Here is a 17,331-nt window from a genome sequence, read left to right on the forward strand (position 1 = left end):
CAACATCTTCCAGATGCTAGGCACGCTCAGCTAGCAGTCCCACGCTAAAGGGCATTTTTCAGAGCAGGACCCGCCATTCAGGAGCTCTACTCCCCTAACAATTTGTTCTCTCGCAGACTCAAAAACCTATAAGAAAGCTTTGAAAACCTACCTATTTCACATCCAGAATCTTCCACCCTCGATAAAAGAGTGTCCTCAGCAGTCCCATGACTCCCAGCATCTTCTGCAGCATTACTATGTGTCTTGATTTGTAAGTTAATTTTAATCATGTGCGTTTTTATTATAATCTACCCCTAATCTTGGAGGGCCCTGGATAGAAATACTTTCAAATAAATAAACAAATAAATAAAATGCATTTGTTATTTTGAAATCTAGGATAATCTGCTGCTTGTATTTTTAATCCCAGCAGTTTACGCCTGTCCTTTAGGTTTCTGGCTGAATTGGAACCTGGAGCCAGGAGCCTTCGTTTGCAACTACCCAGGTATTTACCCCCTATTTCATATACCCTTTCTAATTTTGCTTTGGTCCAGTCATTGTGGTGAGGGTTCTCTGCCAGGAATCATGTGCTAGGGCTTCTTCTGGAACCCTGTACTTACATGCACTGAATTTGGCCATTAGGGGGTCACCACTTTGCCATAATTACAATGTCCTACCCCAATGGGGGGGCCACACCCCGCTGCCTCTGACCAAGGGAGCACAAAAGATGTGAGGTGGGAATCAAACTTGGCTAGGTGCCTCCACATGGCGGTGTATGGCGCCGCCCCTGAGCCCCCGGACCGGCTCCTGCTGCCTATGTAAGAGCAAAAGATATGCCATACTGGGTCAGACTAAGGTACAACAAGCCCAGTATCCTGTTGCCACAGTGGCCAATCCAAGTCACAAGTACTTGGCAAGCACCCAAACATTAAATAGATCCCATGCTACTAATGCTAGCAACAAGCAGTGGAAGGTTATTCCTTATTGATTAACAGCAGTTTATGGACTTCTCTTCCAGGAGCTTATCCAAACCTTTTTTAAACCCAGCTTCACTAACTGCCTTAACCACATCCTCTGGCAATGAATTCCAGAGCTTAATTGTGCATTGAGTGAGAAGAATTGTATTTGATTTGTTTTAAATGTGCTGCTCGCTAACTTCATGAAGTGCCCTCTAGTCCTTATATTATCCGAAAGAGTAAATACCGTTTCATATTTACCCATTCAAGTCCTTTTATGATTTTGTAGACTTCTATCATAGTCCCCTTCAGCTGTCTCTTCTCCAAGCTAAATAGCCCTAACCTTTTTAGCCTTTCCTCACTGGGGAGCTGTTCTCTGCCCTTTATCTTTTTGGTTGCCCTTCTCTGCACTTTCTCCAGTACAACTATATCTTTTTTGAGATTTGGCAACCAGAACTGCACACAGTATTCAAGGTGTGGTCTAACCTCTGAGCAATATAGAGGCATGATGACATCCTCTATTTTATTTGCCATTCCCTTCCTAATAATTCCTAACATTCTGTTTGCCTTTTTGACCATCGCAGTACACTGAGCCAATGATTTCAATGTGTTATCCACTATGATGCCCAGATCTTTTTCCTGGGTGGCAGCTCCTAATATGGAACCTAACATCGTGTAACTACACCATGGGTTATTTTTCCCTATATGCATCACTTTGCACTTGCCCACATTATATTTCATCTGCCATATGGACGCCCAATCTTCCAGTCTTGCAAGGTCCTACAATTTATCACAATCCGCTTGTAATTTAACACATAATTATTCAGAGTAGTTATCTGCAAACTTGATCACCTCACTCGTTGTACCTCTTTCTAGATCATTTAGGAATATTAAAAACAATTGGTCCAGGTACAGATCCCTGAGGCACTCCACTGTTTTCCTTTTTGCACTGTGAAAATTGAGCATTTAATCCTACTCTGTTTCTTGTCTTTTAACCCAGTTTGCAATCCACAAAAGGACATCATCTCCTATCCCATGATATTTTAGTTTTCTTTGAAACCTCTCATGAGGGACTTTGTCAAACTCCTTCTGAAAATCTAAATGCACCACATCTTCTGCTTCACCTTTATAAACATGCTGTACGTTGGTCATTAAGACGGAAGGTATGTGAGAGCTGGCACGAAGATTAAACGGTGCTGTTCTTACCACCTAAGTGTCTATATAAGCATGTAACGCCTGTTAGATGTGGGCGAGAGATTTTTGCAGCTGCATCCAACAGCTGTTCAGGTACTAAGTCACTTGCATCTGGAGCCATCTCATCATACTTCCCCCAGGACTCGGAGCAGATGAGCGCTGTGAGGAAAATCAGATGGCTAGGGCTCTGCTCCCCGCTAAAAGGGCTGCGTTCAAAACCAGAAACGCAACAAAAACCGGGGCAGCTGTGCTGCTGTGGAGCAGTTGCCCTACTAAGTGCAGCTAAAAGTGACCAAACCTTTTGACAGGAACGACGGAGGGTGAAAAGGTAAATCTGTGAAACACTGCAGTTTGAGATACAATTACAGTGGCACCCCCGGCATCCCCCAGGGACTGGACAGTTCCCATTACTGTAAGTCACATGCTTCACAGCAAAGGAGCAAACACAAGAAGAGCATGAGGCAGCAGAGTAGGAGAAACTATCAGGGGGTGGAGTCAGGAGGAGTGCGAGATGGAGCATGAGGAGGAAAAATACTGAAGGATGGGTTAGAAAGAGGAGGAGAAGACGAGGACAGGTGATGGGGAGGAAGGTGACTTTCAGAGGTTTCTATAGGTTTTTACCACTGAAAAGTTTACTTGGAGAAGTGAAATTCTACCCTTTGCGCCTTTGTGCTCCATCGATGATGGCTTTCGGTCCGTTTCCCGAGGAAGCCGCGCTCTCTGGTTTTCCCTCCGTACTCCCCTGGTCTGGCTCCTTATTCTTGCTTGCATCACCTTTGCCAGAAGCGGCATCTTTAGAAGGCAACAAAATCTGTTCTTAAAGCATGGTATGGGATGTTCAAACGTACATCTGTCAAGGGAAAAAGGGGAAAAGGGAAAGGGAAAGGGAAAGGGAAAGGGAAAGGGAAAGGGAAAGGGAAGCCCCTCCCCCCCCCCCCCGTGCACACATCCCCCCTCCTCCGCCTGCTGGAGGCTGACCGCAACCTGAAATGTCAGCACTGCTTCAAGCCAAATCAACATTAACAAGAATTTCTTGCATACGGTCAGAGCTGCCCTTTCCCCCTAAACACCACTCTTGGCCTGTACGGTGAATGTAATAACCATTTCCTGCATGGACAAGCAGCAGAGGTGCTGGCGAATCCTGCAGTTACTGTGCCGGATTGGGAAGTGAGCGTGTACCCAGACCATGGCCGAGGACCAGAGGCCCAGTGAAGGGAGAGGAGGAGGAGACCATGTGCGACCCAGCTTCCTCATGCTTCACAAGGGACGGAGGAAGAGCATCAGGCCCCCCCCCTGGGAACAATCAGCAGGGCTGCACAGACACTCCTGTTAGTGCAGCTTTGTGGCGTCTTAAATAACCTTTGATTCAAGACCTTTCATCTGGATGCACACCCGCTACAGCATAGAACAAAAAATATATATATTTCTTCTAAAATTTGAGTGTGCCCGGCTGTCCTTTAACCCTACAATGAGCCTATGGGGTCCTGATGGTATTGTCAGGGGATGTGGAGGAAGCAGGGACAGTGAGAATGTGGGTTTCGCCGCTGGCTGGAGTCATTGGTTATTCAAAGTTGGCAAAACGCTGGCTGTCAGCAATGGGCCTGCACTGGTGGATGTGTGTGTGTGTGTGTGTGTAGGGGGAGGGGGAGGTGGAATAAAAGGTGTCAAAAATGAAAAGGAAAAAAGGAGTCCTGCTGCTGTTCTCAGGTGCGATGTGCAGTCCCAGGCAAGGATTTGGCACTCTATGGCTTGCTCTCTGATTGGCCCTATGAGGAATGGAGGAGCTGTGTGTGTGTGTGTATGTGTGTGTGTCTGTGGGGGGGGGGGGGGGGGGGGATGGAAATAAGGGGAGTCAGAGAAATATCAAAACATGTGACAAGTGTGACTTTCAGGGATCGCCAATAAGTTGTCTTTAATTTCTGCAGCCTGAGTATATCACGCCTAACTCTCTGCGTTTGCCGGGGCAAGATGGTTAGTACAATCCTGCATTTTCCTAGCCTTGCTGAACGGCTGCTTTAGATGCCTCCACCACTGCAAGACAGTAGGGTCTGCAGAAGCCTTGGACTCTCCCCACCCTCAGCAGCACACGAGTGCCACCAGCACAGGGAAAGCTCTGGAGGTGGCATCCAGCAGCGGTATCCGTCCAGGCCTGGGGCCATGCACCGCAGCACCTGATCTTGCTGCTGAAAGGGGGTTAAAGTGCCACCAGAGCATACATCCAGCTTATGCCGTTCTTCACTAATCAATCAGTGAAACACATTTTCCTTTTCTTACCTGGAGCCTTCCTGAGTATGGACTGCCTGACAATGTCGCTTCCCAGAATGTTGGCTTGTTTGAAGCGCTTTGCCCTCTGTTCGAAGAACCACTCGCCCGTCACTATCCTCAGTTGTCTACAAACACAGATACACACACACAACTCATTTTCTTTTATCCACGAACACAGCAGCTTCCTCCAGGCACCTTTGAACTGCCAGCTCAGCTGGAGCCAGATCCAGGATCCATGAGCTTTCAACAACAACTGTATGGGGATCGTTCCACAATTTTCTCTCTACCCCCCCCCCCCCCCTTTGACATCCCATCTCCTTCTGGAACCCTGCAATCACGGCCCCTAAATCCAGCCACCAGGTGTCACTGCTGCACAACGACAACTCCCCCCCTCCTCCCCTCCAGGGGCCGTGAACACTGTGGCCCAGCCCGGGGACTGAAAAATCTGACTCCGTAATCAAGCCCGGGACCCTCTGCATGAGCAACTGAACCAGCCATTATTATTATTATTATTATTAACGAGGAAAATGTTATTAGGGGGATTTACATCAATCACTAAAAGTCTTGATTTTTTTTTTTTTAAATACTAAGTTCTCCAGCACAATCCTCTCCGCACCCTGTCCAAAACCCCACCCTTCACCACGGCTTGCGCCAATCTCTTGAGCACCTTAGTAGAGGGGACCAGGAAGGCGGTGGCACGACTCTTCCTGCAGCGTCCGGCTCACTCCTCGCATGAAACGTCTGCCGCAGTAAGCCGTGCTCCTGCCGCTCGGCTCCCACGACCCCCATCGCTGCCCGGTCTGACCCGCCTGAGCGGCAGCGTCCTCCCATTCCACTCATGGCTGCAGCACCACCTCCCACAGCCTTCTACGAAATAAAACCCACCCAATCCCTGAAGCAGTTTTCCCACATTCTCGCTGTTGCCAGACCCCTGTGGTGCGCCATCCACAAGCTTGTGCACGATACAAAGAAATGCGTTTTATAGGTAATGTGACACATAGCCAAAGAAAAAGTCTACAGTACAGGCCAGTTCAGATCATATGACCTTAAACAGAAAATAAAACTGGGAGATAAAAAAAAAAAAAAAAGCCAGATTTTTATTAAAGAGTCTTGGGAAGATACATTTTTTAAAACACAGTAAAAGAAAAGGAATTCCTTCACATATGGACAGGCCGGGTGAGCAGTGAGTGATGGAGTGTGTGTGTGTTTGTGTTGTCTTGGGCTGTTGCAAGGCAGTCTGCATGCAGCTCAGCAGAAATAGGAGAACAAGGCTAAAACCAGAGATCGTCCGATGGGTGTCCACTGCTACAGGAGGGCAAAACAGGCAGACTGGATGGCCCTTGCACTCTGTCTGCCATCTTATTCTACCTTTCTATCTGCGCGCACACACACATGTATCCCGCCCCCACCCAGTACATAAGATAATGCACTGGTAGTCACTCCCAGCTCTCAAGGGCTGCCAACAATTGGGTTTTCAGGATATCCCTACTGCATATGCATGAGATAGATTTGCATACAATACAGGCAGTGTGCATGCAAATCTCTCTCATGCACATTCATTAGGGATAGCCTCTTGGCAGCCCTCAAGTTCTGGAAGTGAATACCACTGAGGTAATGCAATATAATAATAATTCTGATTACAGAAGAACCAGTAATCCAATGATGCTTGTGGTTTAATAGCTCATAAGCATACATTCAGCCACCTCCACGGTGAATGGCTTGGCAGCCCACACCTGAATTTCAGGATAGCTTCAGGAAGAAAACACAGTGTTGTTATTATCGCCTAACAATAGCTGAGCAAAACTCACTAAATACATCGAAAGCCACATAAGGGTAACACGTGCTATTGATACTGTCAAATATGCTACAGTTAACAGCCTCTGCCCCAAAGGAAGACACTAAGGGGCCGATGCAATATTTTGGCGGAGAGAGCGGGCGCTGAGCAGTCAGTGCCCACTTTCTTAACGCGCCCCCCATGGGGGCACCATGCAATGTTTAAATTAGGGGGTCACGTTAGCAAGCAGAGCCCGAGTGTGTCGGCCCTCCGGCAGTTAGGAAAACTCGGCGTCGGTTTTCCTAAACACCACACAGCCGGGGGGGTTCGGGAAACGGACGCTTCTCAGTTGAGCATCCGATTCCTGCACATGACTGCCGGAGTTTATTTTTTTACTTTTTTTTTTTTGGTTAAATTTATTTACTTTTTCCTCCTACTTAATATCGCAACTGTATTGCACCGGCCCCTAAGTGATTGCTATCATCCTCCAATTGCACCTGGATAAAACTGAGGAACAGGAACAGAGAAATGACTTGCCCCAAGGTCACTAGATCTGTGGCCAAGCCTGGACTTGAAGCCTCTCAGCCCCGCTACAGCCCCCGCCCCCGAGAGGCACTAAAATAAAGCATTTTATCTTTTGGGATATAAAAGCTCCTGAAGATGGAGCCTGAATCAATCAGGGGAAGTTGGGACTGCTGCGACCTGACAACTGCGAGGAACCGCCAAGCTGCATTTGCTAATTACATGCTTGGCTGCTCACTAATGGCTGTCCAGGGGATCCACGGCAGCAGCCGGCGAGCAGAATCGATGCACCGTCTGCGGGACCCCCAGAAGTGCGCTAATCCATATCATCACAGGAAATGCCGTTTTCTGGCTGTTTTCCCACAAAGTGAAAAATAGAAGACACCATCCCAGTAAAGAGAGTGTTTAACTGTAGCCTGAACTTTCCGGCTCTGCCTCTCCAATCTCCGATTACCGCACGTCTGAATGAAGAAAGCATCCCGATATGGTCAGTGGTGTTGGAGCTGGAGGGCGACAACAAGAGGCAGATGAAGGAAGCACAACCTAAGCAACGCTGCAGGATCACCAGGTTGCAACCAGAAGGTTGCAGCTCCCCAGAAAGCAACCAGCAGGTTGATGGTAGTCAGGTACTGTCCAGCAAAGCCACAGAGACTTAGGCATCTGGATGCTTGGGAAAACAGCCTCATTGGTTTTAGCTGCTCTTTAGATTACTACAAAGCTTAATGGTAAGACATGGTCGGGGGGGGGGGGGGGAGAGAAGGGAGAAGGCGGGTGGGAGCGGATCTGGGTGTTAGATTAAATATGGGAATTTGTAAGCTCATCTGTCCAGGATAGAAGATAACATCTGACTTGGACAAGGCATGATATCCTGCATGCGGTCAAGGCATGATATCCTGCATGAGGTCAAGGCATGATATCCTGCATGCGGTCAAGGCATGATATCCTGCATGCGGTCAAGCTTCTATGGCCGGCAGCTTTGGAGATATCCTTAGTAGTTTGGACAGGAATAACTGGGCAGACTGGACAGGTCAATTAGCTCTTTAATCTGCCATCGTCTGCTGAGTTACCGTGTATTAAAATTCACACAGGCCAAAGATAAGCGCATTATGCAGACCCAGTATACAGCCAGGCAAATCCTACACTGTTATGATTCTCACTTTATAGCTAAATCCATGCATCCCTGCACGCTCTCTAAGGGCCTGATTCATCAAGGTATTTTCCCATAAGCACAGAATGGGAGAAAAGCCTTAGTGAATCAGGCAGCAAAAGCCAAGAAAAAGGATAAAATGGGCAGGAAAAAAATTACAGTAATCTTGATTTACAAAAAAAAAAAGTAATACTGTTAAATATGAAAAGGAATAAACAATTTTGAGAGCTAAAACAATTAGCAATTTAGAGAATACTTGAAGAATGAGTGGCAGTTTATGCAGATTCAGTTTTATGTTAAGTCTTACAGTTCACCTGCCATCACTGGGATTCTTTCTAGGTTTCTGCAAGCATTGAGAAATGCTTGCACCCCCGCAAAAAAAAAAAAAAAAAAATTTACTAGGGAAGTCAGATTAAGTAAAAAAAAAAAAAAGTGTCTTCTCGTCAACCATGTTCCAGGGTCACACAGGGATAAAGCAACTTTCCTGGAGTCAGAGACAGTGTCTCTGTGCTAGAGGGGACTCTAGAACTCAGGCCCTAGGACAAGTGCAGGTTTTTCAGGACATCCACAATGAATATGCATGGGGGTATATTTGCATGTAAGGGAGGCAGCGCATGCAAATACAACTCCTGCACGTTCACTGTGGGTATCTTGAAAACTGGACCCGTTTGTGGCACCTCCAGGACCAGCATTGCCTGCCTCTGTGCTAGGACGTCCGAATCACAGTCCAATGCTTGAGCTATTCCACCATTCCTCCTCTAACCGGTTCATCTGGAAGCACCTGGAAGCCAAAAGCTTATGCCCATATCTGGAAGCAGAAACTTTCTGCGTGAGCTCTGCAATACACTTTTTTTTTTTTTAAAGAGAAAAAAAAAAAAAGGAAAAACTGTATGAAAACTGCACTCTTGATTTTAGGAATTTTTTGCTTTTAGAACAGGAACATTTATTTCAAGACACAACAGCAATCCCTGAATAGTAAATGTCGTCTCCCAAAACCTTGACTATCTCAAAAGCTATGAAAGCGTTACATGTAGTTTATCCGCTGGGCATAGGCAACCGCCTACAGTGCGATTCTGAAGGTGCTAAAATATCCAGGCTAAAAAGGGGCGCTGCCGTGGCATTCCGCCCGCGCGCCAAAATTTTAAATCTGGCCCCGTGGGCAGGAGAGAGCAGAGTTCTCTGCGTTCCGCCACTGCCTCAGGAGCAACATCCTGCAGAGAGAGAGAGAGAGAGAGAGAGAGAGATTTAGACTAGAGACTAAACTCCCACGTTCATGCCAGTACCATCCGGCAACCATGAGAAGGGAATGCATCATCCCGACACCTCGGAAACCTCCGATCAGCCCTACAGACTTCTATTACAAGCCTCTGCCCTGGATCTGGACTCGGGTCTCTCCTTCACTGGCGTCAGCCACACATTTCACATCCTCATGAGGCTTTTCTCTACAGGGGAGACAGCATTTGCCAGGAGCTACTTAAGTTATGAAAGCAAAGAGGTCGATATGCAGAAGTGTTTTGTGCACGAAAGCTGAGTTTTGAATAGTCGTCGTCGTCGTCCCCCCTCCCCCACACACATGTTTTGTGCACGCAAGATTTGTCTGGACAGAAAAGGGGCATCGGTGGAGGTGTTTCAGGGACAGGGCTAAATTTTGTCTGAGGAGTGCAGGTATTCAGCGCTCCCTGGCTAAAGTTAAGCGCACAAGTCTGGTCTGGAAGAACAGCAGTCCAGACATTACCCAGATAAAGTCACGCACATAATCTCATCTGAGTATATTCAGCGGGAGACTTATGTGTGTGTGTGACCATATGAACAACTATAAGGCAATCGAAGGAGTGCCTATTATGGTCTGATCATTCTAAACTTGAAATATGCTCGTCTAAGGTTTACACAAATTGAAAACCACAGAACAAGTGCATTACATAAGAAGGGGATAGCTGTGTATTGCATGTGTTTCTCCTCCTCTTGTAACACACACACACTGACTTTTGGATGATGCTACTAATGCCACAATAGGTTATATACGATTCCTGTCAGGCAGCTTGTGTCCTCTGACCTGGATATCCCAGTTCCTGTAGCAGGTTATCCTAACTCACAGGCCGATACAGTAAGGAGCGGTAGGAAGAGCTGCGTTAGTGCCGGGCGCACCCGCGGTTGCCGCACGCACAGTCCAGCTCACCTACCGCTCGATACTGTATGTGAATAGCTTGCAAATGCAAGCTGCGTCTATGAAGCGTCCGAGAAGGGTTAGGCCTGCGCAACCCATTTTACTGTATAGAGCGCCTATACAGTAACCTGGGTGCGCTGGCCTAACGCTTCACGGACACGCTGGTATCTGTCATTTCAAATGACATTTGAAATGACAGGTACCAGGAAGTGGACGGTTCTCCGACGCTTGGGATTGCCAGTCCTCTCTCCCCTCCTCCCGAAGCAAGCAACGAAAGTGGAAAAAAATCGAAAAAGCAAAAAGCAAAAAAAAAAAAAGTAGCAAGAGAGAGAGGGGAGAGAGGACGGGCAATCCTATGCTTGGGATTGCCAGTCCTCTCTCCCCTCCTCCCGAAGCAAGGCTGCTTTTCGCGAAGATGGACGCCTGCACGGGCAAAAGCGGCCCCTGTGCGTGCAATTGGGCCGCTCAAGACGTGACGTCACATGCTGTGACGCCAAACGTCGTGACGTCAAGCCTTGAGCGGCCCAATTGCACGCACAGGGGCCGCTTTCGCCCGTGCAGGCGTCCATCTTCGCGGGCAGCTGGAGGCAGGGGAGCCGCAGTCGTCTTCGCCGATGTCCGTCTCCGGAGGGGGGGCTGCAAAAAAAGTAAGTCGCTTCGTTGCTTTACACTGCCAGTCCTCTCTCCCCTCCTCCCGAAGCAAGGCTGCTTTTCGCGCCTTGCTTTGGGAGGAGGGGAGAGAGGACTGGCAATCCCGAGCAAATCCTCTCTCTCTTGCAACTTTTTTTTTTCGCTTTTTCGCTTTTTTCCGCTTTCGTTGCTTCGGGAGGAGGGGAGAGGACTGGGGCTGCCCCGGAGACCAGCACCCATGGACGCGGCCAGGGCAGGTGAGCGGGGGCTGGGGGAAAGTTTGCCGCCTACCCTTACCCCTGCCTCTAACGCAGGGGTAAGGGTAGGCGGTAAGTTAGCAGGTTAAACGCGTGGCAAAATGGCAGAGTAAAAAAGAGATAGTCGGGGCGCACGTTACTGTATGGGAGGGAATAGCTAATTTGATTGTTTATTTATTTATTTATTTATTTTGGGTTTTTATATACCGGCATTCGAGAACGCAGTCCCATCATGCTGGTTCACATAAAACAGGGGTGCATCGTAAACATAACTAAAACAATGGTGCGGAAAATGCAGTTACATATAACAGGGAGATTGGAACTTGGCAGAGAAAGAAGAGAAAGGACAGGTTATTAATTCAAACATGTACACAATAATGGAGATGGTTAATCATGGTGTAGTTGGAGATAAGGATTGGTGAGGATGAGATATATCAGTTTGAGTCCGGGAATGCTTGTATGAATATCCATGTCTTTAGTCTTTTTTTGAAGGTTGAGATGCATGTTTCCAGTCTGATGTTAGAGGGGATAGAGTTCCATAACGGTGGAATGGCTGTAGAGAATGCCCGATCTCTTAGCGTGATGTGTCTGGTGGATTTGGGCGGTGGTACCTGTAGCGATCCTTTGTATGCATCTCTTGTCGGTCTTGACGAGTTATGTAGTTGGAGAGGGATCTGTAGGTCAATGGGTGCCAGTAGATGGATATTTTTGTATGTGGTAAGAATGGCCTTGTATATTATTCTAAAGTGTATGGGTAACCAATGGAGGTTCTTTAAGATGGGGGTTATGTGATCCCTTCTCCTGGAGTTTGTCAGTATTCGTGCGGCTGCATTTTGTACCATCTGCAGCGGTTTGGTGTAAGAGGCGGGAAGACCAAGTAGGATGGCGTTACAATAGTCCAGTTTTGAAAAAATGATTGCTTGCAGGATGGTTCTGAAATCTTGGGCATAGAAAAGAGGTCTAATTCTTTTCAGCACCTGTAGTTGGTAGAAACAGTCTTTGGTTGTTTTGTTGATAGTAGCTTTGAAATTCAGACGATTGTCAATTAGGACTCCTAGGTCTCTCACTTGTGTAATTGTTGGTGTGTCTTGCTGTGTTGAGATGATGGTGCTGTTCTCAGAGGTGATGAGTAGGAGTTCTGTTTTGCCTGAATTTAGTACCAGGTTCAGGCTGGTGAGGAGGAGTTGAATTTTTTGAAGGCATGTGTTCCAGTAAGACAGCGTTTTTGCGAGGGAATCCTTAATGGGGATCAGGACCTGTATATCATCAGCGTACAGGAAATGTTTGAGGTTGAGGTCGGTGAGAAGTTGGCATAACGGTGTGAGGTAAATGTTAAATAAAGTAGGAGACAGGGAAGAGCCCTGTGGGACTCCTACTGACGAAGGGTGTTGTGAGGATTCTTTGTTCTGTAGCTTGACCTTGTATCCTCTATTGCTAAGAAAAGATATGAACCAGGAGAGTGCTGTGCCTGAGATACCTAAGGAGGCTAGCTGGTTAATGAGTAGGGAATGGTTAACGGTGTCAAAGGCTGACGAAAGGTCCAGTAGGATCAGTAAGAATGATTGTCCTTTATCAAGGCCCAAGATGAGGTGATCTGTTAAGGAGATGAGGAGTGACTCCGTGCTAAGTGTTTTGCGGAATCCGTATTGTGATGGGAATAGGAGGTTGTTTTCTTCGATGTAATTTGAGAGTCGGGTATTCACCAATTTCTCCATGATCTTGGCTATGAAGGGGAGGTTGGCGATCGGTCGGTAGTTGTTTGGGTCATTAGGATCTAGGTTAGGTTTCTTGAGTAGTGGTTTGAGCGAGGCCATTTTGAGGTCATCTGGGTAAGATCCTTGTTGTATTGAGCAGTTTATGATGTCTGACAGGGATTTGGAGATGGCGTCAGGAATTGATAGAAGCAATTTCGAGGGGATGTGATCCGATGGGTGAGAGGAAGGTTTCATTTTCCGTAGGATATCTTGGATCTCGATGGAGGAAGTGAGTTCCAGTTCAGTTAAGCGGGTATTGTTGACGGCGGTCTGAGGTGAGGTTGATGTATGAACGGTGTTAGAGGGAAGCTGGGTTAGAAGTTTGCTGATTTTGTTGTTGAAAAATATTGCTAGTTCTTCCGCTTTAGATTTGGCTTGGGTGAGAGCTATTTCTGGAGGGCTTGTTTGTGTGAGGTTAGAAACGTAGCTAAAGAGGGCTTTAGCATCGAAGACTAGGTGGTGGATCTTGGATGCGTAATAGTTCCTCTTGGATCTTAGTGTATTGGATTTGTATTGTTGAAGAGTTGATTTATAGGTAGATAGCGTGGTGGTGCTTGGGTTTTTGCGCCATTTAGCCTCGTTTTGTCTTAGCAGTAGTTTGAGATTTTTTAGCTCTGGGGTAAACCACGGTTGTCTTTTGGATGAATTGGGGTGCGGTTTTTTTGTTGTTAGAGGGCATAGCTTGTTGGCAATGGATTCCGTAATGTTGTTCCAAGATCGTAGAGCTGAATTAGGATTGGTGAAGTCTACTTGAGTGAGGTGTGATGATAAGTGATTGCTGAGATCTTCCATGGAGCATGTTTTTCTGTAAGTGAAGCAGGGGGAGGGTATGCAAGGAGGACTGGTGTCTTTTATTGAGAATGAAGATGTTATGAGGGAGTGGTCTGACCAAGGGACCTTCGTGTAAGTGGGGTGCTGAACAGGTTTGATTGCTGTATTGACGAAGATGAGGTCAAGCGTGTGGCCAGCTTTGTGTGTGGGTTTGTTGACTAGTTGAGTGAAACCTAAAGCGGAGTATGCTGTGAGTAAGGCTTCGCAGTTGGGTGATAGTTTAGAGTTGTCGACGTGGAGGTTAAAGTCTCCTAAGATTATGGCTGGAGCGTCCAGATTGATGAGGGAGGTGGTTAGTTCGACCAGAGGAGAGGCGTCCGTTTCCAGGACACCTGGAGGGGCGTAGACAAGTAGAATTTGTAGTTTGTCTGAAGAGAAGAAGCCAATTTCAAGTTTAGAGTTTGTATTGGTGGAGTGCTGAGTGAATCTGAGGTCCTTTTTTGTGGCTAGGAGGATACCTCCTCCTTTTTTTCTTCCCTGGCGTGGAATGGAGAAGAAGTTATATGACTCTGTGGGTAGTTGGTTAATTATTGCAGAGTCTGAGGGTTTAAGCCAGGTCTCAGTAATTGCGCATATATCCGGTTTCACATCGATGAGATAGTCGTTTAGTATTACTGATTTCTTTGTTAGTGATTGCGCATTGAATAATGTTAACGAAAATAGTGTGAGGCCTAGCAGTTGGGTGAAGGGAGTGATCATGATTGGAGATAGGGTTTTTAGGTTGTGGTGATGGGCCTGTCGAGTTGAATGTCCTTTGGAAGGTGGACAGTGTGGGAGGATTGGGATCGGAAAAGATGGAGGCATTCTGAGATTGCTGTGGCAGGCGATGAATATTGGCCGCTGAGGGTGAAGCGTTTGTGGTCCTTAATGGGACAGGGTGATATGTGATTTTGTTTGTTGACTAGTGAAGCCAAATGTTTGGGGGATGTTTGTAGGTGCGGGAGACGTATTGAAGTGGGATAACGTTTGCCGAGTCCACGGTTCTCCGTCCTCAGGGGGCTGCACGAAGGGGCGCACAAAGGGGCAGGCCCCTTTGTCGCGCTCCTTCGGCGCACGACGCACGGCGCGCGGCGCCTGGTAGAGTGAGGCTTAAATGTCTGTCTGGCTGACCCTGATTGGGTCTCAGGTAGTGGTGTGGGCGGGCCTTGGCGCGGTAATGCGCCGGTTTTGTTTTGCAGGTTTTTCGGCGCTTTGGGAGCGCGGCTGGCGCTAGGGTCTCCCGGGTGTGGAGGGTGGGCAGTGACCTTACCTTCCCCCGGCGGGGCTTTGGCGCCGGTCGCGCAGGTCTGCAGTCACGATCGGGAGCGGCAGCGATATACATGCAATACATGCAATATACATGCCGCGGGCAGAAGGGGTTACCCGGTGATTTAAGGACGCGGTAAGAGTAGGTTAAAGGGGATAGTGTATCGCGGGTTGGACTAACATGGTTGAAAAGTGGGTAGAAAGCGGGTTAGGAGCAGGGTAACCGCAGCCGCACTTTACTGTATTGACCTGTCAATCACAAGACCACAGTTCAGACTATTTATAAAGAAAAAAAAACAAAAAACATTGCTGCCATGGAGCAATCTGCAGGCAACTCATGGGTGCCTGCAGGTTGGCACAAGGAGCCCCTTTCCTTTTCAATGCTGCCATCCACAATCCTCCCGTAGCTGCCCACAGATTATTCACAGGAAGCTGCAACCTTTTCGTGGCCTGCACTGTATCTTGTGTCATAAGTTACTCACTGCAGGGAATTCGGAAGACGAAGGTGCATGTTATCAAAAGCCTTTTCCTTCAATGCATTAAATAACAAGCTGCTGAAATAAGGAGATCATCATTACAAAAACACCCAACAGGCATCCTCATGCCTGCTTACAGAAGTCAGTGCACTTACGCAGTCTTGGCACACACCGTGCACTGCCATGTCTTGGCGGAGTCGACGAGGCGGCACGCACTGCAGACCCGGAGCTTGCACACCTGGCACAGGTCCCCTCGGTCAAAGATCAAGCCCAGGCTCTTCTGACAGCGAGCACAGACCCTGGTCTTGTTCTGCTGTCGCTGCAACTGGCGACTGCCACCCCGCCTGCGGATTTCTAGCAGCTCATTCTTTAACCTCCTGCAGGAAAGGAGACGAGAAAGAGCAACCGGCTGTGAATTACGGTGACCGCGAAAGGACGTCATTCTCTGTACTCTCAAGCCTTAGGCAAAAAAAAAAAAAACCAAACCCTGGTTAAGTAATTCTTTGGCTGCCAAATGACTAGTATGGCTTATTCACTAACAAATCTACATTGGATTTCTCTTGTAAGAACAAATATATTCTTGTAAGAGGAAGCACTTACAGGGGTCAATATTCAAAGGATTTGTCCAAGTTACCCAGACAAACTATTTATTTATTATTTTTATATACCAATGTTTGATCTGAGATATCACATTAGATTACATTCAAGTATTTCTCTATCCCCAGAGGGCTTACAATCTAAGTTTTATACCTGAGGCAATGGAGGGTAAAGTGAAGGAGCAACAGTGGGACTCAAACCCTGGTCTTTTGGTTTGTAGCCCATTGCTCTAACCACTAGGCTATTCCTCCTCCCTACTATTACTTAACATTTCTATAGTGCTATACGACATATGCAGCGCTGTACAAACATACAAAAAAAAAGACAGTCCCTGCTCTATAGAGCTTACAATCTAATAAGAAAAACATACAGGACAAGAGACTTGGTTAAGAGAAAAGCAAGTTAGTCAAGGCAAACCCTGGTGTTTGAAATTTCCTCCTCTTCACCAGCTACATTTTGTCTGGGCCGATCGTTGCCCGCACGGAATTCCACCTGGATGAAAAGCAGCAGTGCCGAGAGCTTAATCCAAGCTTGAGCCCCCCTCAGTGCCAGCGGGATAAAGTTATTACAATAACTCAGATCTGCCAAACAGCTGTCCTACATTTATCCAGAGAACCAAAAGATAGGCCTTGATTTCCCCCCTCCCCTCTCTCCCGCCATCCAAGATGAAAAACTGTAGTGGAGGAGCAGCTACTGACACCTCACGCCCTGCACAGATATTAACCCTCCCCCCCCCAAAGAAAACCCCTAGTGGCTGAGCGGCGCCACCCCCCCCCTTCACCCACATCCCCTGCCTTTAAAAACAACCTGATGCTGCCAATCCCCACACCTCTACCCTCAAACCTCCAAAAATGTCCCCGAAGTCCAGCAGGGATGCGGAGAAGCTCTTAACCTCCTCTTCAAATACCAGAACAGCCCACAGACACCAGCACTTAATATTCATCTATTACCTGCTCTCCAGGATGAAAGGACTGCTGCTACTTTTTTTTTTTTTTTTTTTAATATCTTTGGGGGTGGAGGGGAGGGTTTTGCTCAATGCTTGGGCTGCTACAAATCTTTCAGGTTTTGATATCTTGGAAAGCAAGAGGGAAAAGGATCTTAACGCCGTTTACCCTTTCATAAGTCAAAAAAAAAAAAAGCCTGGCGAGCGGCACAGTTAGCCAAGTACATTCAGCGGCACTTTTATCCGGATTAGTGGTGCTGAGTATCTGGGTAACTCTGGCGCTCCCCGGGCCTTTCGAAGATTGACCTCACAGCACGTAGGACATGCAACGTGGCTTTGCAACAGGAAATGTAAGTGGCATCCGGTGAGCTACACAACGAGATGGTTTCAGGTTCTTGCATTTCTTATGTAAAATAAATGTTGATTTTCAGCTGCCGGTAACGCCGTCAGGAAACATCTGCTTTGCCCAAAAAAAACTGGAGCACAATTTTCTTCCCTATCCCATCTGCTTCAGTGATGTCCAAAGAAACCAAACACAAAAAACGAACGGTTCAAATGTGGGGGGGGGGGGGGAAGAAATTTCAGAATAGAAATCCTTCC

General features: G+C 47.3%; 1 protein-coding gene across 6 annotated transcripts in view; it reads right to left on the minus strand.

The window, feature by feature from the left end:
- The window catches only part of SYTL5 (synaptotagmin like 5), a 186,838-nt gene that overhangs the window by 64,596 nt on the left and 104,911 nt on the right, over positions 1-17,331 (minus strand). For 5 of the 6 annotated variants that reach the window (XM_029603206.1, XM_029603201.1, XM_029603203.1 and 2 more), the window contains 3 exons: positions 15,347-15,568; positions 4,401-4,516; positions 2,783-2,918 (listed from right to left, as the gene is read on the minus strand). In XM_029603206.1, the coding sequence (XP_029459066.1) occupies positions 2,783-2,918; positions 4,401-4,516; positions 15,347-15,568 (474 nt within the window). The remainder of the gene's footprint in view (positions 1-2,782; positions 2,919-4,400; positions 4,517-15,346; positions 15,569-17,331) is intronic. The other variant, XM_029603207.1, reaches the window with a different exon arrangement.

Source organism: Rhinatrema bivittatum, chromosome 5 (assembly GCF_901001135.1).
Source record: "Rhinatrema bivittatum chromosome 5, aRhiBiv1.1, whole genome shotgun sequence".
NCBI classification, from domain to species: domain Eukaryota; kingdom Metazoa; phylum Chordata; class Amphibia; order Gymnophiona; family Rhinatrematidae; genus Rhinatrema; species Rhinatrema bivittatum.